Below are 27,770 nucleotides of genomic sequence, written 5' to 3' on the forward strand. Positions count from 1 at the left end.
ATATGTATGTATGGTTGATATTGTTCCTTTTATTTTAATTTTCGAAATTGCCTTAGCTTACTTGCCAATCCTGCTTATACTGTTTTAGTATTTTGCGGAAAATATTGTCAAGTGAATACTTGAAAATGTTTTTTTTTTTTTGTATAAACTTTGTGTGTTTGGGAACACAAGTGTAAGCATAACTAGGCCTTTAACAGATATGTAGTACATATATGCCAGTATATATATAATTATATATCATACTATATACTGTTCATACATATATTGTATGTACATATGTAATGTACCAAACTGTTTTCGGTTTCCCGGAAATCAACCGTAAGTTCAAACAGTTTGGTAGCAACCGTTTTATTAAAGTATACAGTTGTTAGAAAAATGAACTGTAACTTTCACCATACATATATGCCACTATATAAAAATTTTATATGAATAAATGGAGTCGATACACTCTTTGAGCCGCTTCTCTATTTGAGGGCTTTAGTATGCGGTATTTGAGGGTTTTCGGTTGTTTGCATTTGTCGCTGTCCCAGTTGTATCCTATTTCTTTCCTGTTGCTGCTGATGTTGACGTTGTTAGGGTTGGTCGCTGTATCCCTTTCCTTTTGAGCTCTTCCTGTGGTTGTTTGGTATGTACAGATGTATTTTATTTTCACCAGTAGTAATATTATTTATTATTTTTGTTTGAAATTTATTGCACTTTAGGTTTATTGTTTTCCTTTCTTGTTTGGTTGTAAACTTCGCGCCCGTTTAGAATAAATTAATTTACGCGCCCGGGTTTTTTTTTTGTTTAGTTGTTCAGCACAATGTTGTATGTAGGAAATTAATATGTATTTATATGTCTCAAACGCGTTTTAAAATTTATCGTATTAGCATAAAATTTTTATTTTTTTTTTTTTGATTTTGATTAAAAATTTTTTGATTTTTTTTGTAACGGTAGGAAACCGTTTTGTGTTTTCCGTTTTCAACTTCTTTTAAATTTCACTTGCAATAAACACTTTGTATATACATATGTATATTGCACTTAATTTTGTATATTTGTATATGTGTATGTATATGTCGCTTTTCACTTGTGCACAAAATTTGCAAGCTTTTAATACGTTTTATGTCACAGAAGTTGATTTTCTTTGTTTTTTTCCAATAGTGCCGTTCTATCCGGCTCGAAGGACCAATGAGTAATTTCGTAACCATTAGATACAAATGTATATATGTATGTATATCTTTAAATGGTTATCACGCACAATCGAAATAAAAGTACCGGGTACACTTGAGTTTATAATGAAAATGTATGTAATTTATTATAAAAATCTTTTCTTTTGTATAATTTTATTTTGAAGTTAAATCTCCAATGTTAATTTTAACAGATAAGTTAAATGTTTTAAAATTTAATGTTATTAGATTGTGGGGGCACAGTGGTAATTGCAGCGCGCGAGATTGGTGTCCAAAAAACGAGGGTATATAGAACGGATGGTGATGCTCGAACTGTGTGTGACGCGGCGCAGTGTCAACGAATTGCGTAAGCGAAATGTGTCTGCTTTCTCGTTGTCCATCCTTTTTTATAAGCTTGTTGGTGTATAGGCTTGTGTTGTCGTGTTCTCAGCTGTGGTGAACTAAGCTTTCTTATTAGGGTGCGCCAGTTTTTTCCGGGTAGAGTGGGTGGATGCTTAAGTCATTTAAACAGAGTCCAACATTCGAAGGACTATTATTTGACCAAAAATCACATTTTAACCATTAACCACTCCTCGTATTCACCTGATATGGCACCGTGCCTTCTTCTTCCTTTTCGGAAAAATGCATTTTCTAATGAAAGGAAAGCGTTATGCGGGCGTAGAGACCATTCAAAAGGCTTGCACCGGCATACTGGCGGCCATACCGGCCAACCGGTTAAAACACTCGTTTGACATGCTTTTGGACCGTGCAAAAAGCTGTATTGAAGCAGAAGGAGACTATTTTAATAAAATAAATTGATTTTGCCGAAAAAATCATTTGTTCTCTTTTTTTTAAGTCTTGTTTACTTTGGAAAGCACCTTGTATATGTTAAAGTTGTTGTGATTGTTAATTTATTTCTTTGTTAATTTCTTTTGTTTATATATACTTTTAAAATCCTTATGTTGGTGTATAGGTACACCCTACTACTTGGACTTGTATGTGTGTACTTATGTTTTGTGTAATTGAGAGCTCGTTGAAGAAATATTTACTCTGGTGAATTGAGCTTTGTTTTATTAGGGTGCGTCAGTTTTCACGGGTAGAGTGGATGAGGTTTAACTCATTTAAACAGTAATATATTGGAAATTTGTGCATCGTTAGAAGTTTTGTTCTGTTATTTAAATTATTAAATGTATTCATAAAACGAATTAAATGTAATACTAATTACAATACTAATTAAACTATAAAAACATTTATTTGCAGATTTATTATTAATTGTAAACTTTGGAGAAAATGTTTACCAATCACGACGCTACTTGCACTGGATATAAACTATATAATGATATCTTCATATTTCTTCTTATGAGGATGTAGTTTGTCGCCACCTATAATTACATCTTTTTCAGCAGAAAACTTTCCACTTTACAAAAATTCGAAGAATTCCATTGCGTATTCAAAATTAAATTTCAAACTTCTGAAACTTTAAAGCCGTTTTTGGTAAAACGCTTATTTTAGAGACCATAGTCTTTTAAGAGATTTGGAACTAAGTTTCCTAATATTCCAATTGTATCCCGTTATTTGTATAGCTATGTATATTATAGTGGATCGTGCTTTTCTATGGAGATTTGTTACACATCCAATCCTTCAGTGAAAATGGCTGTGGGCTGCGGATAGTTGACTTGTATATGACAAATCATATTATACTGTTGAAAAGAATGAGTTACTTATGCAACTTGACAAATAATTATGCACGTGATAATGAGGAGCTCTTAAAGTCGACCATATACTACGTAAAATGGTGTGCAGGGGCAGGTTATACTGCGCATGGGTGCATAATAATGCGCATGATATATTACTAAAAAAAAACATGTTGATGAATATTTTCGCAACCAAGCTTCTTTCATAATATTATTTCAAACGTCGTTAAACTATTTTTATCTAATTATTATGTTTGAATATCCACTGGCCTTGTCGTATTAAAGTAAATGAAAACTCTCGACAACAAATATTTTTGGCAACTTGACTAAAATATGGAAGATTATGAAAGATGAAACGTTACTTACAAATACGACTTTAATTCGATGCGAATTAACTGCAACGAAAAAATCTTCTTCATTTAAAGCACATATAAGGAAAACCATGATTTTCTTACAAGATGTTTACTGACACTGTAAAGTGCTAATTTATAGTAATTACAAACTGCGCATTATTTGCACAATTGACCCCCGGCAACATAATTGCTATTTGCAAAGACGCAAAAATTAATTAATTTACAAAAATGGAACTGAATAATCGCAAAGGGCAAAACATTGCCCTACACTTGTAAAAAATATCATTTAACAGAAAATAAAGTCTGAGAGGCTTATTTTATGCGGCAGAGTAGCGTTAAGCGTACGATCAAATTTGCCTTTTTCTAGTTTTACGCTTGTGAATCATTTTCAGCACACAAAAACATGTGCAAATCCTTTTGTTGAAAAAAAAAAAATCAAATAACGCTGCCAACCGCTGATAACAGCAATTGTAGGCAGATTAAAGTAGAAGGAAGCAAGATATGTATAAATACCACAAAAGCTCTCCCTTAATATTTCAAATTCAAATTTAATCAGCGCGCTTCGTTGTCAAATCTATATGCCCAACAAGATGGGCTGAAAGCCATGAAGCCGTATCGACACACATCGAATTGCATCCGTTCGTGATTAAATCATTAGAAATAATCGTAACTTGGAAGGATCCGGAGACTTCAACTACGGTCTCTCAGCTCGTCGCTGCGATTTCTGCTGCAGAATTCCAAATTTCCTGCTTCATAATGCAATCCGTACATGCAGTCGTTCTACCTCTCAGCCAGCAATTACAATCGCCTGATGAAGATCTCGCAGAAGCCATTAGATTAGCGGACGACGCTTTAAAAGAGTTCGAAGAAATGCGACAAAATGCCGAAAAAAACTTTTTTTGATTATTAATAACGTTGAAGAAGTATACACCGAACTAGGTACAGAAATAAAGGTACCACGCCACAGTAGTCGCCAAATGAATCGCTTCAATTTGAAAACGAACAACGCTGAGGCATACTACCGTATTGCTTTTTATATTCCCTTTCTTGATACTTACATTGCCCATTGGGAAAGCCGCTTTCTTGACCACAGATCAGTGTTAGAAAATTTTTGTGTATTTTTCCCAAAGTACGAATTTGACGCTAAAAAAGCTCGAGAAATATTTTCTTTTTATGAAAGGGTGTTCAACTGTTCAGAACAAAACTTTCTTGCGTAGGTGAAAATGTGGAAACAGCGAACTTAAGGCAAGCATTTTCGGAATGCTCTCGAAGCTTTAGAAGCAGTGAACAAAACGTCTTTTGGGAATGTTTTCAAGATTTTACGCTTATTGGCGTTATTGCCTGTTTCAATAGCATCACCGGAAAGATTTTTCAAGTTTAAAGAGATAGGCTTAATGGTCTAGCATCAATGAATATTCATAGGAATATTGATCTGTCAGTTCATGAAATACTAGAAGAATTCTTTCAAAAACTGAGGAAAATATAACATAGAATGTGAGATCCCGTGTAATCCTCAATTAATCACTGAACTTCAGCGATACTGCTTGTACAAATGTAGAGAAAGTTCGAATTATGTGAATAACAACAAAAATCTTGTAACTTATTATAATTGCTTATAATTTGATGTGATTTTTTTTATCAATAACCTCATTCCAAACCCATATCAACAAACATATATTTTTCTCTGAGTTTAGGGGGTGTTTTAACACCAAAAACCCTCCCCGTGGATCCGCCACTGGTATATATGTATATATAAACATATTTGTGTCCATTTCTATTGTGGAAGCATAAACGTAAATGAAAGCGTTTACATTCGAAGTAAAAGCATAATGTAATTAAAATGCAAGACAATTCGTACATTCCGTAAATGTTTGTGAAGTACGTGATTAGATTTTATATCGCTTTAACCGTTTATTTTCAATTTATTTTTATTTGGTATTAAGTGAATAAGGTTGTATACCTAAAACTTATTAAAAGGTTTCTTCAAAAGTTTCCATTTTATTCGCTTTCAGTACAACATTTTGAGACTTGTGCTAATGTACTTTCAAAGTTTCTACCGCACGTTAATTTTAGCAATATGAATTCAAGTTTAGGAATATATTTCATAGTGATATTTGTTACATACTTTTTTACAGCAGAAAGTTCAACGGATTTTTCACGAGATACATATCTGAATGCTCTTCAGAACTCTCATCAATCTAGTTCGGGTACGTTTTTACAATAATATTGTATGAAGTTCTCACAATCATACTATAAAGATTATCGAACTACCGGGTGATTTTTTTTTTAACAGTGTTGTTACTAAAATATACAAAGTCGGATCAATACTTCACCTGATCCCCATATACCAAATATAAAAATGATAAGCTTGCTCATAGCTCTATATCTTATAAATTGGACAATATGTAAGGTATCTTCGGAAAATTAAGTGAACGTATAACACGGGATACTATATGCCCGAAATGTTTGGAAGTTTTCACGAAATTGCGGAGAAGAATGTTCTCGAGTATACTAGGGTAATGTCAAATTTTAAAGCAATCAATCCAGATAACTAAAATGTTCCTGATATCGACATTTTGCACTTACAGTTTAATTAAGTGAAAGTTTCTTAAAAATAATGTGGGTTAGCGCTGAATAGAAAAGTATTGCTCTAGACTTTAGTCTAAATTTCATACAGTATACCCCCGATAATTGTACTTAAAAAATTACACAATTTTTGGTTCAATTAACCAGGAAATCAACTAGTTGAATTGACAGTGTCTTCAATTACAATTCATCTTACATTCACATATTAACATGCCGTTGCTTACATTTTTAAAATGTAAATTGAAGAAGACTGTATTTTTTTTGTATATTGTTCGGCCTACATATTACTTAATTCACACAAAAACCTTTTCCCTAAAAAAATATGTTTTTATATGTAATTTAAAACTTCGAAAACTGACGAAGGCATTGGAGGATCATATTCTTTCTCTTTCTCCTCAACATCAGCCCTAATCAAAATATTTTCACCAAGAAACATAGGTTTTCAAATGCAGATTCCAGATATTATTTGTGGACGAAATTTGTTCATTCAATTAATCGGAGGAAATTAAAGCTCTATTTTTGTAATAACACATATATTTAACCAATTATACGGGGAAACTAAATAATCAGCTTGAATTAAGCGGGAAGATTCACTCGTATTTTGTATGCGATATATTTTTGACCGGTAAGGTGGTTCAAATAATCGGGGAAATCAATTGAGCATGGGATACTGTAATAGAGATCATCATAGATATTAATCGTTTGTCGTTTTTTCATATTTTGTAAACAACTCAAACACGAAAGGGTTACAAATAAATCAATTTTACATAAACTTCGTAATATTATGAAGCAAAGTGAATATTTATTTTTATTTTTATTGATAATTATGTTTTTTGACTATGTTATAGATAGAAAATTTAATATTTGTTATCGACATATTTATTTGTAAAATAAAGTGTAAAAACATCTCTGAATAATGAAATGTAATAGATTTTGTGACTGTCACTTACAGAAGAGCAAAATCGTCTCAAGTCTCAAAAATTGTCTCTAACTTAAAATCTCAAATTTGGAGACTTGCGACTGTATCACAGTACAGAATCGCACGGTTAATATCTTTATTAATCTAGCCGTTCTCACTGCCGTTGGACATATGATAAAACAGATGTTTTTGCCATTCAAGAATTCACATCGCTTAATATTTATTAAAAAAAAACATTGTTATATAGTATTTTGTTATAAAAGCCGCCTTCTTTTAAATATTTTCCCTTTAATGGAAATAATGAACGCTTTTTTTTATTTGGGAAATCGACTTTCAGATGAATTCAGATTCATTGCGTTTAATTAATTTGTTGCTTACATTTTTTTCTCTTTGTGGTGTCTAAATCAGCTGTGATAATGTAATAGATTTCCAATGTTGACAAGTAGATGGCCCAAAATCGGAGTCGCACCGAGAGATTTAGAATGGAACAGTTTCAAATCACTTCGATGAAGTGGTTTCAACTGTTCTTTTTGTATGTCGAAATCTTGATAAATTTATAAGATTAGTGGGATAAACTACTCAAGAGCCGAAATCGTGTGATTAAGGGTCGGTCTGAACATGGTATTAAACTAACAGGACAATTGAAAAGTCCAGAGTCTGACACATAGATGGCACTAGTAGAATTAAATCCATATATGTTTTAGTTTGTCTCAACCTTCTAAATGTGCGTGTATAAATTTGACAGCTGTAGAATTATTAGTTTGTGAATTATATCATTTTGAGTGAAACAACTTTTGTTATTGTGAATAAATAGATAATATCACTTTTTGAACTGAAAAGTACAGTTGAAGGAAAAACTTGAAAAGATCCTCATAATAATTTTGGAGGGCCGTGAAGTGAAATTGTTAGAAAAAGCAGGCAATCTAAAGAAATCAACTGAAAGTATACACCATATCATTAACGAATATTTGGTTATGAGAAAACGCTGTGCAAAGTGGGTGCCCCGCAAGCGGCTGACAAGGCTATGGCGTCTGTATTTTCGGATGCGCATGGAATAATTTTTATTAACTACCTTGAAAAAGGAAGGACTATCAACAGCGACTATTATACAGCGCTAATGGACCTTTTTAAGAACGAAATCACCGAAAAATGGCCCCATTTGAAGAAAACAAAGTTCTGTTTCATCACAATGCACCGTGTCACAAGCCAGTGAAAACGGGGACCGCATCCACTGTAATCTCCAGATCTGCAGATACCTCTCTTACCATAAGGAGTAAAGTGTACCGGATGACTTAATCCTAATATTAGTTGTATGGGAGGAGGGCAAGTTTATATCCGATTTTATACATTTTTAGCGCAAAAATACGGTTATTGGAAAAACTCGCTTACTTATTTTTTTAAGATGACCAAATTCACATAATGGCCGTTATATGCGGTCGAAAGACTGCCGGAATTTCAAAGGTATATCTATTAGGAGAAGAAGACTAAGGGAAGTATTGACCCGATTCAACCCACTTACAGGCAGACAAACTACTATCGGGAACGAAATCTGTCTGAATTTCAGTTTCACATTTTCGGTATATTTGGGGTCTACATCTTCGCTATATGGGGACTTGAGCAGCTTTAGTCCGATTTTGACAATTTTAAATCTTGAAATGGCATACCTTAAAGGTATTTATTTTATTTGTGCAAAGTTTTTTTACGATAAGTTGATTGGTGCTTGATTTGTGTACTGAAAAGTGAAAGAATCAGATGGAATTTAAGTTCACCGATTTCACCTATTTTCAAACTGTAACATAGAATGTCAAGGTAATGTCCCCATCTGAATTTGGTGTGTAGGTGTCTCTCTGGCTCATTTTTTATTGATTTATCATAGTTTTAGTAGTTTCTAATAATAAAGTTATTATATTGGGTAGGGTTATCAACCACTGCCACTTTTTTACTCTCTCTTAAGAGGTGTCAAAAGAATTTTTCCTGTGTGAATTTGAATACGTTTTACCAATTTTAATAAAAACTCTCCGCTTGCACGAATAGACAGTCACCCGGATTTGATCTTGTTTCGTCATACTGATCTGCATATCTGCATATCTGCATCCATAATATATTTATTTGTAGTAATATGTTGCAATAGTATAAAAAGAGTTAAATTTAGTGTTTTAAACACTAAGTGGGCAACTATGTCCAAATATTTATTACACGGTTTAGAATCTTCCAACATAACCGATTTATGCCAGATGGTCGTGGCTTCCATTCGATTGCCCAACAGAAACTGTTACTCTTTTTGATATACGTGTACTATCATACAAAATTGGGGGTTCACTGGTTTATTGATGAAAGAGTTATATCATTTACTATTCTTCGAATATTTCGTTTTGTTATCCGAGAAATTGTCAATTTTCATATGCTCAATCAAATTTTTTAGACTACTAAAGAAAACTTGTTGTAACCAGAGCATACTATTATTTTTACGTCAGTTGCGGACAGAAAATAATCATCCTCAAAGCTTTAGAATAGCGCCCCCGGTTTTCAGGGATGAATTGGGTAGGGGCCAATAGAGGAAGTTCTCAGGATATTTTATTAGCAAATTTAAAGGACCTGAAAAACTATTTTTTAACAATCCGTTTATACAGTTATAAATATTCGCTTAATCATACTAATACATCCATAGACATTGCAAATTATCAAGACTTTTTAACGACAAAAAAAATGAAACTTCATATGCTAATCTTACTTGCTTCAATTGAAAACAGTCGTTAATAAATAATACAAGCAATATCTATGTATGCATTTAAACTCGAATATTCGTAACTGTAGGCTACTAGCCCTGAACAACTGATGATGAATGGCAGTAATAGATAACACAGTACAACAGCTAATCTGGGGGGTGAGAAATTCCAAGTCAGGGTGATGGTACTAGGACAGTATAGTAAAACTGTCAGTTTCTTTTTATGACCTTTTAAATTTGCCAAAATGTTACAACTAAGCGAAAAAACATCAAGATAAGGAAAAAATTTAAAATGTCATAAAAAAACTGACACATACGAACGCCAAACCCTTTGAGGGTTTTACTATACTGACCTAGTACCATCACCCTGACTTGGAATTTCTCACCCCCCAGACAATAATCCCAAAAATGTTCCACAGTGTAATAAGCAAGGAGGAGCACGTCGCAAGTCGTAAATAATGTATATTTTTGTATATGGTTGTATACGGACTACAGGTAGTAATTGCTTTACACAATAAGGACGTCAATAATGAAAATAGAAATTATAATGCTTAACCGTAGCTTAAAGATTATAGTAAATAATTATGTTTTTATATGAAAATTCAAGTTCAATGCATATATTTTGATTTCAGGTGGCAATATTGGATACAATTACATACCTCCCACAAATAATAATTTGCAGCCCTCAAATGAAATATATGGACCTCCTACGTTTCATCAACCTGTCATTTATCAACCTCGAGACCACTGGTTTTTAGAGAAACTGAAGAAAAAAATAAATTTGTTTACAATTGGAAAAATAATTTTGAAACTGCTGATTTTTAAAAAGATTATCAAATTTATTGGAGTTATTTGTTTGCTCTTATTTCTTCCGAAATTAAAACATTTTCTAAAAGACGATATTTCTGTGGATGAAACCAGTGAAGAAAGCAGAAGTATTCGAACAGAGAAGGGTAACATTTTTTATTGTATAGTTATGATTTCCTAAGTTTCTTCTTTTCAGATGCTCTCGAGAAAAAAATTGAAAATCTGCAAAATATAATTTTAAGATCAATTAATTAGAACTAAATTTAACAAGCCTTTTTTAAATATATTTATATTGGTTTATTTTTTCAGCTACATTACTATATATTTATTCTCTGAAATACAAGTAGTTTTTTCTTGAGTTAATACAATAAAAAGGAGACTAAACTAATTTTATCACTAAAAGGTAAGAAGTGAGGTTAAATTTGTAAAAAATTGGCATAGTTCATTGTAACTATATATCTTTCAGAAAAATAATAACATGTAGGCCTGAATAATAACTGATATTGGCTTAAATTTCGGTGATCTAAATATTTATCAAGAAAGCAACTTGATTTAAGAAGCTTCAACAAATTTATTTTTTCTGCTCACTGTATTATTATATCAATTACTAATATCAAAGATCAACAACCGACCTGATATTCACTCTGCGCCAAATCTTCGAAAAGACCCGTGAAAAGATAATCGTACACCTTTTCCACCTTTTCGTCAATTTTAAAGCTGTTGTGACATCACGAAAATGAGCTGTCTTTATGCCGCGATGTCTGAATTTGGTATCTCCGCAATACTAATACGGCTGTGTAAGCTGACGTTGAGCAATACCAAAAGCACCGTTAGGATCGGGAAGGATCTCTCCGAGCCGTTCGATACCAAACGAGGTTTCAGACAAGGCGACTCCCTATCGTGCGACTTCTTCAATCTGCTGCTGGAGAAAATAATTGGAGCTGCAAAACTCAATCGAGCAAGTACAATCTTCAATGTGAGTGTACCGCTGCTGGCGCACGCCAATGACATCGATATCAGTGGCCTCAACACTCGCGCCGTTAGTTCTGCTTTCTCCAGACTTAATAAGGAAGCAAAGCAAATGCATCTGGTGGAGAACGAGGGCAAGACGAAATTTTTCCTGTCATCAAACAAACAGTCGTCGCACTCGCGACTAGGCTCTCACGTCACTGTTGACATTCATAACCTTGAAGTCGTAGATAATTTCGTCTATCTTGGAACCAGTATCAACACCACCAACAATGTCAGGCTCTAAGTACAACGCAGAATAACGCTTAGCAACAGGTGCTACTTCGGACTAAATAGGCAATTGAGAAGCAGAGTCCTCTCTCGACGAACAAAAACCAAACTCTATAAGTCACTCATTATTCCCGTCTTGCTGTATGGTGCAGAGACTTAGACGATGACAACATCTGATGAGTCGACGTTACGAGTTTTCGAGAGAAAGGTTCTGCGAAAGATTTATGGCCCTTTCCGCGTTAGCCACGGCGAATATCGCATTCGATGGAACGATGAGCTGTATAAAATATACAACGAGATTGACATAGTTCAGCGAATTAAAAGACATCGGCTACGCTGGCTAGGTCATGTTGTCCTAATAGACGAAAACGCTTCAGCTTTGAAAGCATTCGCAGTAACCACCGGTTGAAGCAGAGGAAGACATCCTCTGTTGGAAAGACCAGGTGGAGAAGGACCTGGCTTCGCTTGAAATCTCCAATTAGCTCTGTTGTTAGCTGTGCTATATTTGCGTTAGCGGTGTCTATGCCAGTAATATGGTCATTATATTCAAATCAGCTGACTTTATTTAGTGAAGGTTCTTCCATATATATATGTTGAATGTATCACCTTAATCTAAGCGATATACATACATATGAATGTATATAGAGTTAGATATATAATCCGTAAGATGTTAGCGGTGTCTATGCCAGTAAAGAAGAAGAATAACAAAAATGTTATTAAAACATACAAGGTGCGTTCCAAAGTAAACAGGACATTTAAAAAAATCAATTTTCGGCAAAATCAATTTATTTGATTCAAAATATTCTTCTTCTGCTTCAATACATCTTTTGCACGGTCCAAAAACATGTCAAACGAGTGTTTTAGCTCGTTGGCCGTTATGGCCGAAAGTATGCCGGTGCAAGGCTTTTGAATCGCCTCTACGTCTGCATAATGCTTTCCTTTCATGGGCCAATGTATGTTTCCGAAAAGAAAGAAGAAGACACGGTGCCATATCAGGTGAATACGGAAATGGTTAATGGTTAAAATATGATTTTTGGTCAAATAATCGGTCACACGTCCTTCGAATGTTGGATTCTGAGAAATTTGTGCAGAACAAACCGTGCACAAACCATTCGTAAGCCGAAATGTTCGGTCAAAATCCAATAAATCGATGTTTTTGGAGATGTTCAATTCCATTTCCATGAACTTGAAAGATAATTTTTAATGAATTCACCCACCGGTGATCACGGATTTTGACTGGCCCACATGTTGATCGGTAGGACTTAAAATTTCCCGGTGGGAATTAAAATTACCCGGTGGGACTTAAAATTTCCAGGGGGAATAGTTACTGTCACTGAGCTTTAAGGGACCGGGTAGCTCGGCAGGTCGCGGATAGCCGAACGGCCTGTAGAAGCAGGTTAGTTGCGAAACAAGTTTAAACGAACAAGCAATCCCCGACGAGAACCGGCGAGAGTCGGCGAATCGACACAGCCCGTTTAAAATATGTGTCTCCCGCAACATGCAAGGGCATGTTGTGTAATAAAAAAATCCAGGCGCGACGGACCCATAATGGGCGGCTTCCTGGTCAGCGTCTGTTCACCATGTTAGGTGCGGCTGATTAAATCTACCTGACTGGTACACAACACGGCATACTGGGAGTCCCTTGAAGCTTGACTCTGCCGAGATATCAGCTGCGGCGTGTGTCAGTAAACATCCACTTCGGTCCTTAGTCAGGAAGTGTGCATTGGTCATAGGAATAGTAGCCTATGTTGCCCGGGGGCTGAAAACTATAGATCATAGGCAGATCTGACTTTGAGGACCCCAAATGCGGAAGTAGATCTGTTCAAGCGTATACCGAGGATAGCCCGTTCGGTCAATCGCCAGGTCCTCACCATCGGTGTTAGAAGATAGCAGACCTTAAACCAAAGTAGCACAACATCCTGTGGACTACATCTTGGATCTACGAGGTGCTATAAAAAGACTGACTGTAGCAATGCGTCCTCCGAAGCGGTCTATAAATAATAATATGAGGGACATTCTCAGTTCTATAGCAAGCAGAACGAAATAAAAAGACATCAGGAAATAGCCCTGATAAATACAGAGAGGAAGTAGGAAAAGATGAAGGTTGGGTAAGCGTAAAGCGCAAGCCACAAAGCTACAAGAAGATTGACCGTAAGACGCCACCACGGCCCGATGCTATAGTCAGAGTGCGCTTTGGAGATATGTCCTACAGAGAGATCCTGATGAAAGTCAGAATAGAAGAAACCCTGCAGAAACTCGGGGAAAATGTATTCCGCATTAGGAAGACAGCAAAAGGCGAAATATTGCTGGAACTAAAAGCAAGCCAAATGGAAAGTACGAGCGAACTAAAGGGCGAAATAAGCAAACTGTTAGGAGACCAGCAGAAATCAAAGCGCTTGCACATGAAGTCATAGTAGAAATTCGTGACCTGGACGACATCACCACCAAAGAGGACATTACGGAAGCCATACGGAAGCCATACGGAAGCAGGTGAAAGAACTAAAAAGTTTTGACGTGAGTGCTATTAAGAACCTCAAGACGGCATATGTGGGTACACAGGTAGCGGTAGTAAGCCTCCCTGCGCTGGAAGCAAGGATACTGCTAGATGAGCGAAATATTAAGATAGGATGGGTAGTCTCCAGGCTAAGAGAAAAACCTAATTTAAAAAGGTGTTTCGGGTGTCTGGAATATGGGCATCTGGCAGCAGCATGTAGCAATTCGGATGACAGAGGCAAGTGATGTCGAAGATGTGGCGAAAAAGGAAACTTTCGCTTGCAAGAGCAAGGGAAGGGAAAACTCAAACCACCAAATAAGTAGTAAAAGATGCCCTCTATATCAAGAAGCATATAAAAAATTCATTAAATGAAAGTTATGCAGCTAAACCTGAATCACTGCGAAGCTGCGCAAGAGTTGCTTAAACAAACCGTTTTTGAAGAGAAGGTGGACGTAGCTATACTGTGCGAACAGTATAAAAACCGAGGCAACGCCAAATGGGCCTCCGACATCACCAGCAAAAATGCCATATAGTCGTGCGGAGCCAAAGCTTTCCAGGAAAAGCCATTATTAGGAAAGGCCTACTCACACGAGCCAAGATCTGTGGAATCGACTTTAGTAGCTGCTATATACCACCGAGTATACCACAAGGCACGTTTGAAGGGATACTGGATGATTTTGTGCAGGAAATCCTAAGAACTACGAATAACGTGGTAGCAGGCGATTTTAACGCGTGTGCTGTGGAATGGGGAAGTGATAGTACGAACAAACGAGAAGACGCTCTTCTCAAGGCCTTTTCATCGCTCGATGTGGTGCTATTAAATACTGGAAAAAGGAACACTTTTGAAAAAAATGGTAGTGGATTAGTGATTGAGATCACGTTTGCTAGTAGCCCGTTGGTACGATCAACATGTTGGAAAGTGTCTGACCTCAAGTTCACTAGAATACGAAAACCTGCGCGAATGCTTTCACAAAAAAGCCGTGAGCTCAAGAAAACAATTAAAAGAAGCCTGCTTCAAAGAGCTCTGCGAAAATGCCGATGAGAACCCATGGGGCGATCCCTACAAATTAGTAATGACAAAATTCAAAAGCAGCAAAGGGAGAACACCAACCTGTCCCACCCTTTTGAAAAACATCGTGGAAACCTTTTTCCCTACGCAGAGGAACGAAGAACCTGTACTATCAAATTAATCCACGGAAATAAACATTCCATCGGTCACCGACGATGAAGTGGTAGATGCAGCTAAAAGGTTTGGAAATACCAAAACACCGGGTCTAGATGAAATTTCTAACAAGACCCTAAAAACAGCTATAACTCACAAAGCGATCCCCTTTTCACAGCTCCTTACCCGCTGTTTGCAAAAATGTGTCTTTCCACAAATATGGAAGATACAACGATTAGTATTTTTGCAGAAACCAAATAAACAGGCTGGAGAACCAAGTTCGTACCGTCCTCTCTGCATGCTGGACACGCTTGGACAAATTTTGGAGAGAATAATATGCGTACGACTGGAGAAGTATCTTTAGCAAGGGTATCCAGCACTCGCCGAAAGCCAATTTGGTTTTCGTAAGCATAGATCAACCATTCATGCGATCGCAAAAGTGACAAATGTGGCAAGCAAGGCAATCGAAGGGACGAGATGGATGTATGGTGCAAAATAATACTGCGCTATCGTATCGTTTGACGTTAAAAATGCGTTCAATTCCATATATAATGAGCGCTCTCGAATTGACTGTTACTCTATGATACCGACGAAGGACCAAAAAAGTAAGGGGTACCACCAGGCTCAGTTCTGGGTCCACTGCTGTGGAATGTGTTTTATGACGCAGGGGTCCACATTATCGGGTACGCCGATGACATTGCGGTAACGGTGGTATGAAAAGAAATCAGTCAGGTAGAAAGCCTAGGTGAAGACACCGCTTTAAGAATAAAGGGCTGGTTCACTGCGAAAAAGTTCCAAATAGCAGCCCAAAAAATGGAAGCAATGCTGATTACCAGCAGAAAACAAGTAGAAAATTCTACTTTTAACATTGATGGCTATAGTATAACGACTCAGCAGTCGCTAAAATACCTAGGCGTTGTAATAGACATGCGGCTTAACTATTGCACGCATATTGAAAAATCATGTGCAAAAGCGAAGCGAATAACGGTGGCCCCATCGAGGATTATGGCTAATATTGGAGGACCAAGCCAGAGCAAGCGAGCACTCTTGGCTAAGGTGAGTCAGTCGGTGCTAATGTACGCGGCGCCCATATGGGGACCAGCAATGCAAAATAAAACATACGTAAAGAAAGCAAGATCTTTGACTCGGCTTAAGGCAATAAGAGTTATTTGTGGATTTCGCACGGTTTCGCACGAGGCGCTGGAGTCATTGCGGGTATCACACCGTCGGACATAATGGCATTAGAGATCGAAAGAGTCTGCGAGAAATCAAGAAGCGTTGGGAGGCGTCTTACAACATCAGAGCGAAATAAAGAACGGGAGGAAAGTATATGTGAGTGGCAGACGGTAGGACATAGCAGCTAATCAGAAAGGTTGAAACATGGGTGGAGAGAAAGAACGGCAATTCTGATTACTACCTGACGCAATTCCTGACCGGACACGGATGCTTCCGACAGTACCTCTATAAATATGGTCACGATAACGAATCAGAATGTTCATTCTGCAGAAATGGCAGCGAAAACGCGCATCATATTTTTTTTTACTGTCCGAAATTCGAAGCAAAAAGAAAGGATTTACAAATTACAATCATCGAACGTGTGACTCCTGAGAATATTGTGCACTACATGTTACAACGCAAAATCATGTGAAATAACCTGAAAAATTGGTCCGAAATTGCTATACAGGATCTGAGAAAAAAGGAAAGGCAACGAAGTAGCGTAAACACCTGTTAATAATATGGTCATTATATTCAAACCAGCTGACTCTATTTAGTAAAGGTTCTTCCATATACAAGTATACATTTTTATACTCTTGCAACCTGTTGTTAAAGAGTATAATAGTTTTGTTCATCTAACGGTTGCATATATCACCTAAAACCAAGCGATAAACATATGTATGTATATATCGTCACCTAAAATGCAAAATAAAAATCATCAAAAAAATCGAAATTGAGTGTCTTATTGATTACGCTTCACTACTTCAAATTATATACATAATATTACATATGTTCAACATTTTCAGATTCTGCGGTCGGATATAAACCCGTTTTAACCAATATTAAAATTTTGTTTCCCTCATGTTCCATTTTATTTCGGGTTTCATTCATGCCACTATAAATTTCCGAAAATGTTACGTTATTTTGCATTTCAGGTGACGATATGTAGTTTTAGATATACAGAGAAATGATCAGGATGATGAGAAAAGTGGAAATCCTTAAGATGTAACTTGAGTAAAAATTGAGATATCTTAATAAAACTTAGTATGCGAGATCCTTAGTACAAAGAAAATTGCGAGTTACCAGTATATGAGCGTATTCGGACCACTGCCACGCTTACAAATCTCCAGTAACCGAAAACCTATAAAGTGCCATAACTACTCACTAAATTAAGATATAAAACTCTAATTTGGCCAAGGGGATCGCAGTAGCAAGGGTATCTATGAGACAAGCATTTTAAAAAAGTTTAATAAACACATCTCCTAATCTGCTGAAGCTACAACTCGGCGCAAATCTTATAAGATCTTTTACCGACAGTGTGAAAAATTTATGAGGTCGAAGGAAAAACCCCGCTCTCTCCCCATATACATAAATACTGTTCAAAATTACTGAAAGCGCAATAAATCAATAAATGATTACCCCATATACACTAAATTTTACCTCCGAGATGGTATCACAGAGCTTTATGGGAGCCGGTATGAAAATTGGACGATAAGCGTAGCACCGCTTATTTTTTGGTGAAATCACATATCTCAGGACTCGACCCACCGATTTCGACTAAATTTAGTACGTGGCATTTCGAACTTCCAAGAGACTTTATGCTGGATATATGGGCCAACATTTGAGTTATTTCAATGAAAATTACAAAACATATTTTACACATGACAGCAAATTTGTTTGCTTAAAATAGATAAAATTAGGCGAAAACTTGTCCAGCCCTCATATAACTAACACATATCAGGATTTTCGAACATCTGGCTGACTTTACTCCATGAGATTTGTATGTGAGGTACTTTAATGAAATCCAGGGAACATTCTTCAATCTGTCATAGTAATAGTTAATAGATAAAATCGGGTCGATACTACAAAAACTCCCATATACGACGTGTAATGATTTTCGCTTTTCTAACAAATCTTATGCCGAAATTGTCGGTAAAATTTAAGCTTTGAAACGATTTTCGATTTAAAACGGAGGATCAGTGACAGCTTTTCCGTTGCAGAAATCGCAGCTCGCATCACAGTATCTTGCTTCATTACGTCGTCCTGTATTGCAGATAATATGAAATTATACTGCGTCTCTGACATTCTTAGATAATTTTTGTGTCCATTTACATCAATGTGCAGTAGTTCCATCATTAAAAATGAATGTGAACCTGTTTGCGTCTTGGTTGTTCTCCATACTTTAACCCATTGTCGTTTCTTTTTCCTTATAGGTAATTGGGCCACTCTATCACATATATTAATCAGTTCTGTCAATTAAGAAATACATTTTATTTACAATTCAAAAATAAAACAAAGATTATATAATAGACCTTCACATATATCACCCTTTTCACTATCGTCTGAATCAATTTGTGTGGCTTCCTCCATACATTTCACAATATCTTTAATTAAATCGATTTTTTAGTCATACTCCATTTTCTAAAATATTTATATTATATTATGTATATTTGTATAATTATTTGCAAATTACTTACCAAAAGATGAAATCAAATTTTTTAAATATATTCAAAAAATTTATTTCAAAAAAATATACAAATAAGGCTCGGCTACGCGACACTCAGAGCGTGTTGCATAGTTCATTTTTATGTTTGCCTCACATTTAAATAAAAGGAATTACCATGAATGTGGTAGAAGATTATTAGGATTGGCAGGCACCTTGAGGTGATGCAGTGGCTTAAATCACCAAGTGTTTCAGTCCCCCCAACCAGTGTGAGTAGTTCTACACAGCACTGCTCAGATGGGTTACCAAAGACTGCATGCGTACGATGACCTTGAACTGCCGCCTCGCAAATGGGGAAAGAAAGTGGAGTTGGAGGCGGAAAATACCGACACCGCTGCCGGCGGACTATTTAGGATGGTTTGACGACCCAATAAGAGGTAGAAAGAGTGGATGGAGCCAGTTGAAAATGGTACGTGAGGGAGAGCAAATCACCCACTGAAGCAAGGGCTCTAATATTGGAAAGGGTAGAAGGGATAACATTTCCCTAGGAGAACTGAGGCGTATTATTCCAAATTCACCTGAGAAGAACGAGGTCTATACAAGCAATTGCTGAAGGCGCAAAAATTAGGGCGATATTTTGGTAAAGTTTCTTTTCATATTTTTTATCTAAATAAAATAATTTACTACATTAATTCATTTATATCATATGTATATAACAAGATCTGATCCCGCGGCTCCGCTCGCGTGTTATTTGGAACTGGGCGTTGTTGTCAAGGATATTATGCGCTAATCTCAAATTATGATAGAACTTTTTCTTAAACTTTTTTATATTATATGTTCTATTTGATTTAATATTGGAAAGGGTAGAAGGGATAACATTTCCCTAGGAGAACTGAGGCATATTATTCCAAATTCACCTGAGAAGAACGAGGTCTATACAAGCAATTGCTGAAGGCGCAAAAATTAGGGCGATATTTTGGTAAAGTTTCTTTTCATATTTTTTATCTAAATAAAATAATTTACTACATTAATTCATTTATATCATATGTATATAACAAGATCTGATCCCGCGCTCCGCTCGCGTGTTATTTGGAACTGGGCGTTGTTGTCAAGGATATTATGCGCTAATCTCAAATTATGATAGAACTTTTTCTTAAACTTTTTTATATTATATGTTCTATTTGATTTGTAATGAAAATCTGTTCGTTCGTTCGTTGTGTGTCCACAAACCGCCTGGTTCACGAACAGTAATCAGTATAATTCATAAACAAATATTACTGAAATTTTGTTTGGTGTTTTTTAAGTAAACAAATATTCAAATAATTCTTTCATGAACATTCAACTCATGCTTATGTTTTGAAATATAAATTTTATATATGAATATATGAATTGTTTTGGCTTTTAATATAAAACAAAAAAAGTACCCTATGTCCTTGTCATAGTTCTATGCTACCGCCTTACCAATTTTTAGCCAAATCGGTTAAGCTGTTCTTGAGTTATAAATATATAGTTACATATAATGCAAAAGCATACCTGTGCCAATTTTCACGTCTTTCCGTGTTTTAGTTTGTAGGTTCCGCGTGCACTTAACGAAAACGTGTTTCTTTTATAAAAAATATAAAAGTTATTGTATCTATTTCATTATATTATAATACAACTTATAAAGCAACAGGAGTATTATAAAAATTTTTAATAATTGCACTTAATGGTTGTAATTATATCGTGTACGTTGCCATGCGTTGACTGTGAGTATTCCGTTGATTTGCACACAAAATATCTCATATTTATATATTGTGTAGTCCAAAAAGTCTTCGTATTTATAATCAATCTTCAACTAATTTTTTTATATTTATACTAATAAATAAATAAACAAATATATACCATTTTGGTCGACTACATTTTTCCGTTAGAGACATTATCTCATCAGTGTAAATCCAAATTTCGAAATTTCCAGAACGGAAGCGAGCGATTGTTGTGCTACACGTGCTGTTACAGCATCGTCTCCGTAAACTTCACAAATTTCATTGGCGTAGTATGCTTCCCTTTTTAATACAAAAATTTCTAAATTTAGCGAATTTCTTTTTTTAACTGATTTTTGAACAGCTGTAACTTTTTTTCAACTTTACCGAATTTATTTTTGAATGAAGCTCACCTTTCCAAAACTATATTGTATGACACAATGTGATTGGTAGCACTGGAAATATACGACTGCAACGACATCTATTGACAAAATACGAAAAGACTTTTTCGACTACCCAATATACATATGTATGTATGTATATGTACTTTCGATCAGAAACTGCACCTGTTGCCTTGGTGAAATAGAAAAGTCAGTTCAATTATGAGAGGAAGATAATTCGCACATAAAGCAAATTTTTAAATAAATTTCAATGTATTTTGCCTTTATTGATATTTTCTTCCATTGGTGAATAATATGATCAGTTTAAACAAGTTACTCAAAACTTTTGGATTTTTATTTAATATTTATCACCTGCAAAATTTAACAAATAAACATTGTAAAAAATTAGAACACACTTTTCCAATTCACTGAATGGCAGTGAAAGCATAACACCAGGAGATGGTGAACCCGACTCCCCAATCGATGACTATCGAGCAGACCAGAGGTGGGCATATTAGCCCTCAGGGACATTTTGCACCATTGGGCACGCGTTCACATTTTGAAGGCTAGATGAGGGGATCATCGCGGGCAAACATGAAGAGAGAGTTGTGAGAAACAATTGTAAAATTGCCTAACCATTTTAAGTTTCTTTTTCACTAGAATAAATTTATAAAATGTAAGACAAATAATAAAAAGTATAATAAATATTTTATTTTAGTAATAATTTTTTTAACATGCCTTTATAACAGCATTTAATTTAGTTTGTTTGAAGTAATAAATTCTATAAAATCAGATAACCTACTTCTTATTTTATGTTTGTTTAATTTCATTATTAAAAAAATTGTTCACAAGAGTAGGTGCTTCCAAACATAGACATAATTTTCTAAGCAAAAAGTTTCAAACCAGGATATTTCTTTAAACAAAGTTCCTTTGAAAAGTACTTTCAATAATAACTTCAGTTTATGAATCACTGTTTCTTCAAACATAAGTATGTATATGCCCAAATGAGCGCTCAGCACACACCTATTAGCGTTTGTATTTTATTTGTGTGCTTTGGTGTGCTTAGCCACTCTTAATTAATAATACCATGCACATATATTTTAATTTGATAATTTTTTATTTTTTTTGAAAATACTATGTGTTCTCTTTCTAAAGTGAGTATTATGATTTTAATACATTTCCAGAGGTAACTTAGATTTTTAAAATTTAATAAAACAATTACATAAAAAAACCTCAATTATTTGAATATTTTGGTAAAAGGACCAAACTGAAAAATGTCACAATTCATATTAACATAAGCGTTTTCATTAAATGGATCTGCAATATTATTATATTAAATGTATTTTATGGTCACAAGTATCTTTTTTCTCTTATATATGTAGATATTTATAAATATAACATTTCAAATGATTGGTAATAGGCGTGGCACCGCCCACTTTTTGGTGAAATTCCATATCCCGGAACCCGACCAACCGATTTCTACAATATTTAGTACGTGGCATTCACCTTACACACTTATGCCTAATTGTGGAAATGGACGAAATCGGACAACAACCATGACCACTTTCCTTATAGCACAATTTTAAAGACCACTCCACAAATCAAGAAGCAATTAATATAACGGGATATAACTTTTTACGGATAATGCCTTTAGTTTGTGCCACCTAATGATCAGAAATTGTTAAGATCCAATAATAACTGTTCAAGCTCCTTCGCACCACATATTTAGACCGCGGTACGTAAGTTGACTTTTCATCGAAAATGTCGGTCAATGTGTGATATATACTTGTATAACTGAAATTAACGGATAATCCTTCTCTCAAAAATGGATTGAATCGGACAAATACTTCATTTAACCCCCATATATTTAATATAAATATTTTCAAACTTCGGCGGACTTTGTACCGTATATATCGGCCAATATGTAAGTTGGAGGATAGTCATGTGTAGAGGATGGAGTCATGAGTAGAAGATCATGAAAGTCAGGAAAGTTCTCTGATCGCCATTCACTTGAGGGTGGGCAGAAACGATTCTTTTACATATGACTCAAGCAGCTCAGACAGATAAAGGAGCGCAAGTTTGGTGCGGGATTCGCGGTGGGAGAGAGACTCCACCGCCGAGTACTATCATTCACTTCGGTGGATGAACGTCTAGCCACAATCCGCATCAAAGCGGAGTTCTTCAACATATCACTCATTTGCGCCCAAGACCTGATGGAAGAGAAGGACAATGTGACCAAAGATGCCTTCTATGAGCGCTTGGAGCGTACCTATGAGAACTGCCACGATGTCAAAATCGTACTTAGCGACTTTAACGTCAGGATGGGTAAAAAAAAGTATCTTTGGCACTACGGTCGGTAAATTCAGCCTCCACGATGAAACATCCCCAAATGGGTTGAGGCTGATCGACTTCGCCGGGGCCCGAAATATGGTTATCTGTAGTACTAGATTCCAGCAAAAAAAGATTCATCAAGCTACCTGGCTGTCTCCGGATCGAAAAACTACCAACCAGATCAATCATGTTGTGATAGACGGAAGACACGTCTCCAGTGTTTTAGATGTGCGTGCGCTCCGAGGTCCTAACATCGACTCGGACCACTATCTTGTTGCAGCTAAGATTCGCACCCGCCTCTGTGCAGCAAAAAACGCACGCCAACAAACACAAGGAAGGTTCGACGTCGAGAAGCTGCAATTACAACAGACAGCTGAACGATTCTCTACTCGGCTTGCACTCCTGCTCTCTGAGAGCACTCGTCAACAACTCGGTATAAGGGAACTGTGGGACGGCATTTCAAACTCCTTACGTACAGCTGCAACCGAAACCATTGGTTTTCGGAAAGGGCAAAAGAACAGCTGGTACGACGAAGAGTGCAGTGTCGCAGCGGAGAGAAAACAGGCCGCCTACCTCGTAACGTTACGATCGACCACAACACGTGCGGGATAGGATAAATACCGAGTGTTGAAGAGGGAAGTGAGACGCATTTGTAGACAGAAAAAGAAGGAGGCCGAAATGCGTGAGTACCAAGAGCTTGATAAGCTGGCCGACAGGGGTAATGCTCGAAAATTCTACAAAAAAATGCGGCGGCTTACAGAAGGTTTCAAGACCGGAGCATACTCTTGTAGAACCCCCAAAGGTGATCTAGTCACCGATGCCCAGAGCATATTTAAATTATGGAGGGAACACTTCTCCAGCCTGCTAAATGGCAGTGAACGCACAACGCCAGGAGAAGGCGAACCCGATTCCCCAATCGACGACGATGGAGCAAACGTTCCATTACCCGACCTTGAAGAAGTTCGAATAGCAATTGCCCGCCTGAAGAACAACAAAGCGGCAGGGGCCGATGGATTGCCGGCCGAGCTATTCAAACACGGCGGCGAAGAACTGATAAGGAGCATGCTTCAGCTTCTTTGTAAAATATGGTCGGACGACAGCATGCCCCACGATTGGAATTTAAGTGTGCTATGCCCAATCCATAAAAAAGGAGACCCCACAATCTGCGCCAACTACCGTGGGATTAGCCTCCTCAACATCGCATATAAGGTTCTATCGAGCGTATTGTATGAAAGATTAAAGCCCACCGTCAACAAACTGATTGGACCTTATCAGTGTGGCTTTAGACCTGGAAAATCAACAACCGACCAGGTATTCACCATGCGCCAAATCTTGGAAAAGACCCGTGAAAGGAGAATCGACACACTCCACCTCTTCGTCGATTTCAAAGCTGCTTTCGACAGCACGAAAAGGAGCTGCCTTTATGCCGCGATGTCTGAATTTGGTATACCCGCAAAACTAAAACAGCTGTGTAAACTGACGTTTAGCAACTTCTTCATGATATTGATATCATCGGCCTCAACACCCGCGCCGTTAGTTCTGCTTTCTCCAGGCTGGACAAAGAAGCAAAGCAGATGGGTCTGGCAGTGAACGAGGGCAGGACGAAATATCTCCTGTCATCAAACAAACAGTCATCGCACTCGCGACTTGGCTCTCACGTCACTGTTGGAAGTCATAACTTTTGAAGTTGTAAATAATTTCGTCTATCTAGGAACCAGGGTAAACACCACCAACAATGTCAGCCTAGAAATCCAACGCAGAATAACTCTTGCCAACAGGTGTTACTTCGGACTGAGTAGGCAATTGATAAGCAAAGTCCTCTCTCGACAAACAAAATCCAAACTATATAAGTCACTCATAATTCCCGTTCTGCTGTATGGTGCAGAGTCTTGGACGATGACAACAACGGATGAGTCGACGTTGCGAGTTTTCGAGAGAAAAGTTCTGCGAAAGATTTATGGTCCTTTGCGCGTTAGCCACGGCGAATACCGCATTCGATGGAACGATGAGCTGTACGAGATATACGACGATATCGACATAGTTCAGCGAATTAAAAGACAGCGGCTACGCTGGCTAGGTCATGTTGTCCGAATGGACGAAAACACTCCAGCTCTGAAAGTATTCGACGCAGTACCCGCCGGGGGAAGCAGAGGAAGAGGAAGACCTCCACTCCGTTGGAAAGACCAAGTGGAGAAGGACCTGTCTTCGCTTGGAATATCCAATTGGCGCCACGTAGCGAAAAGAAGAAACGACTGGCGCGCTGTTGTTAACTCGGCTATAATCGCGTAAGCGGTGTCTACGCCAATTAAGAAGAAGAAGAAGTGTACGATAAACATACTACTCAAGGTATCTTAGGCTTTCACACCAGGCCAACCGACAATGGGTGTCCCCTGCACTCGATTTTTCCATTCTTTTCGTGACACATTCCACATGGAAGCCTTTGGCGATATTACATAGAATAACGTCTGAACAAACTCGTCTTTTGGGCACAGACGGAAAAATGCGGAGAGTGTGGTAATAGGCGGTGTTGCAACTCGGTCTTGCAGTTTTGCCTCTGTAAAACACATACGCTCGCCGTTTGAGAGGTTTACAGCAAAATAGGTCACTGTTGAGTGCGTTTCGTGTAACGATAAACCAGAGTGTCAACTGAACACTAATTCCGAAATCCCCTGATTTTTCCCTGACCGAAAATAAAATTCCAGAGCCTACAAAAAATAATTGTGATTCAAAAATTCGTTATAATTGTAAATTATTTATTTTAAAAATAATTTTTGTTTGCTATAATTTACACCTAATACCCGGAATTGAGTAAGAATTTGGAACTATCAATTATTTTATATTTTTTCTCAGATTTCCAACTATCCATAAAAGATCAGTTTCTTTCGATCAAATGTTTATAACTCTTGATAATCAAATAATGACTACTACTATCAATTAGTTAGAAGTTAAACTTCATTTTTATTATTAATTCTCCATATAGTCAGTTTTTAAAATGCTGTAGACATAATAAAAAAATAAATTATAAATTTCCCTAACCCAAGTTAAAATTCCTTGACTTTTCACTGACTGTTCCAGAAATTTCAAATTCCCTGACATTTCCAGGTTTTCCAGGACAATCGCCACTCTGTAAATCGAGACCAAGACTTCACGACTGACGACTCGTAGGTTTATATTGAAATTGAAACATACCTATTGTACTCTTCAATATTGTCGAAGAATGTACATAGGAATAGAAATTAGAAACATGCCTAATGTACTCTTCAATATTGTCGAAGAGAGTGCGTAGGATTTGGCCGTCATTTTAAGTATCGTGTTTTATTTGAAAAATTAAACAAAGTTCTTATTTATCTACGATCTTAGTTATATGCGATTTCATTTTCATCAATTTTCTCATGGGAGTAAGATATTTTCTCGCTGTGTTTAAGGTGTCAGCTAACTTCATTACCAATTTTAATTAAAATTTCTCCAGCTGGTTAGGCCTGAAGAAGTAACAAACATAGTGACTCACAAAATTTCGCCTCTGTGTTGGTAGTGTGATGTCACTAAAACAATAACTTTTTACGTCAAACACTTTAACAATTTGCTTTATCTCTCCGCATGAAATCACTGAATTCATTTTGAGAAAAAAAAAAAACTTGGGGGTAGATGCTGTACTCTCTTATTAACATCCATCCACTGCACCGATATCTGGGTATTGGCGAAAGCGAGATTTTCAGTGAATAAAATATGGAATTTCGTAGACGGCAATTTTCGATATCTCCACGTTTAAAGTTTAGTAAGACCTTAAAACTTTCCGCATAATTTGTCGTGTATTTTCGGTAAGGAGCCTGAGAGTAAGGATCACGTGACGTTAACATTTGTGAAAAAAGAGCGCAAACCCTTAACATGACTGGAAAACTAAATTTCTATTTCGAATGATTATTTCCAATATACATATATGAAAATATTATATATGCAATTATCTTAAAGACAAGAAAAAAATACATTCCAAATTTTCATAAATAAGGTCGTATTCCTAACACTTAAAAGCACTAAACATAACAGCTATTCGCTTCTTTAAACATGCTAATATTTCGATGTGGTTAAATATGGATAGTTTTTACTCGTTTAACTTTAGGATTCCCTATTCAATTAGAAATGACAGATGTTTATGGCTTTTAAATAATGTTTACTGCAAATTCATAAGTTATTTTCGTTTTCCATTTTGTAAAAATAAGAAAAAGATATTAATTTCTTAAATAAACTCCTTAATTTTTTACTACAATTACATGTTAGCAGCTGAAGTTTTCTAAGAAAAAAGACGAAGGTTGACCATACTTCAACCGAAATTTGTTTTGTCTAGTTGAGCTAAAAATCATTATAGTGAATTCCAAAACTTCAACCAAATTGCAGTTGCTTTGAAAGGTTATGCTACTTATCAGACCACCATTAGTGATGTTAATGTAAATGCGAGCAATCTCAAGTGCCTATAATTCTAGTGAATGCTTTTATTTTGAGCTTTTCTCTTTATTCAGTTACTGTCACCACTTGGAGGTTTG

The 27,770-nt window shown here is 36.4% G+C and overlaps 2 protein-coding genes across 2 annotated transcripts in view; both read left to right on the forward strand.

Annotated features, from left to right (window-relative positions):
• Window positions 1-27,770, forward strand: part of LOC126764085 (uncharacterized) — a 532,840-nt gene that overhangs the window by 423,193 nt on the left and 81,877 nt on the right. The gene's annotated exons all lie outside the window — the stretch shown is intronic.
• LOC126764218 (uncharacterized) lies at window positions 5,187-10,541 on the forward strand. The gene is made up of 3 exons (XM_050482018.1): window positions 5,187-5,399; window positions 10,055-10,375; window positions 10,426-10,541. The coding sequence occupies exons 1-3, from the start codon at window positions 5,270-5,272 to the stop codon at window positions 10,482-10,484; spliced, it is 510 nt and encodes a 169-aa protein (XP_050337975.1). The 5' UTR covers window positions 5,187-5,269; the 3' UTR covers window positions 10,485-10,541.

This window comes from Bactrocera neohumeralis, unplaced genomic scaffold (assembly GCF_024586455.1).
Source record: "Bactrocera neohumeralis isolate Rockhampton unplaced genomic scaffold, APGP_CSIRO_Bneo_wtdbg2-racon-allhic-juicebox.fasta_v2 cluster09, whole genome shotgun sequence".
NCBI lineage: Eukaryota > Metazoa > Arthropoda > Insecta > Diptera > Tephritidae > Bactrocera > Bactrocera neohumeralis.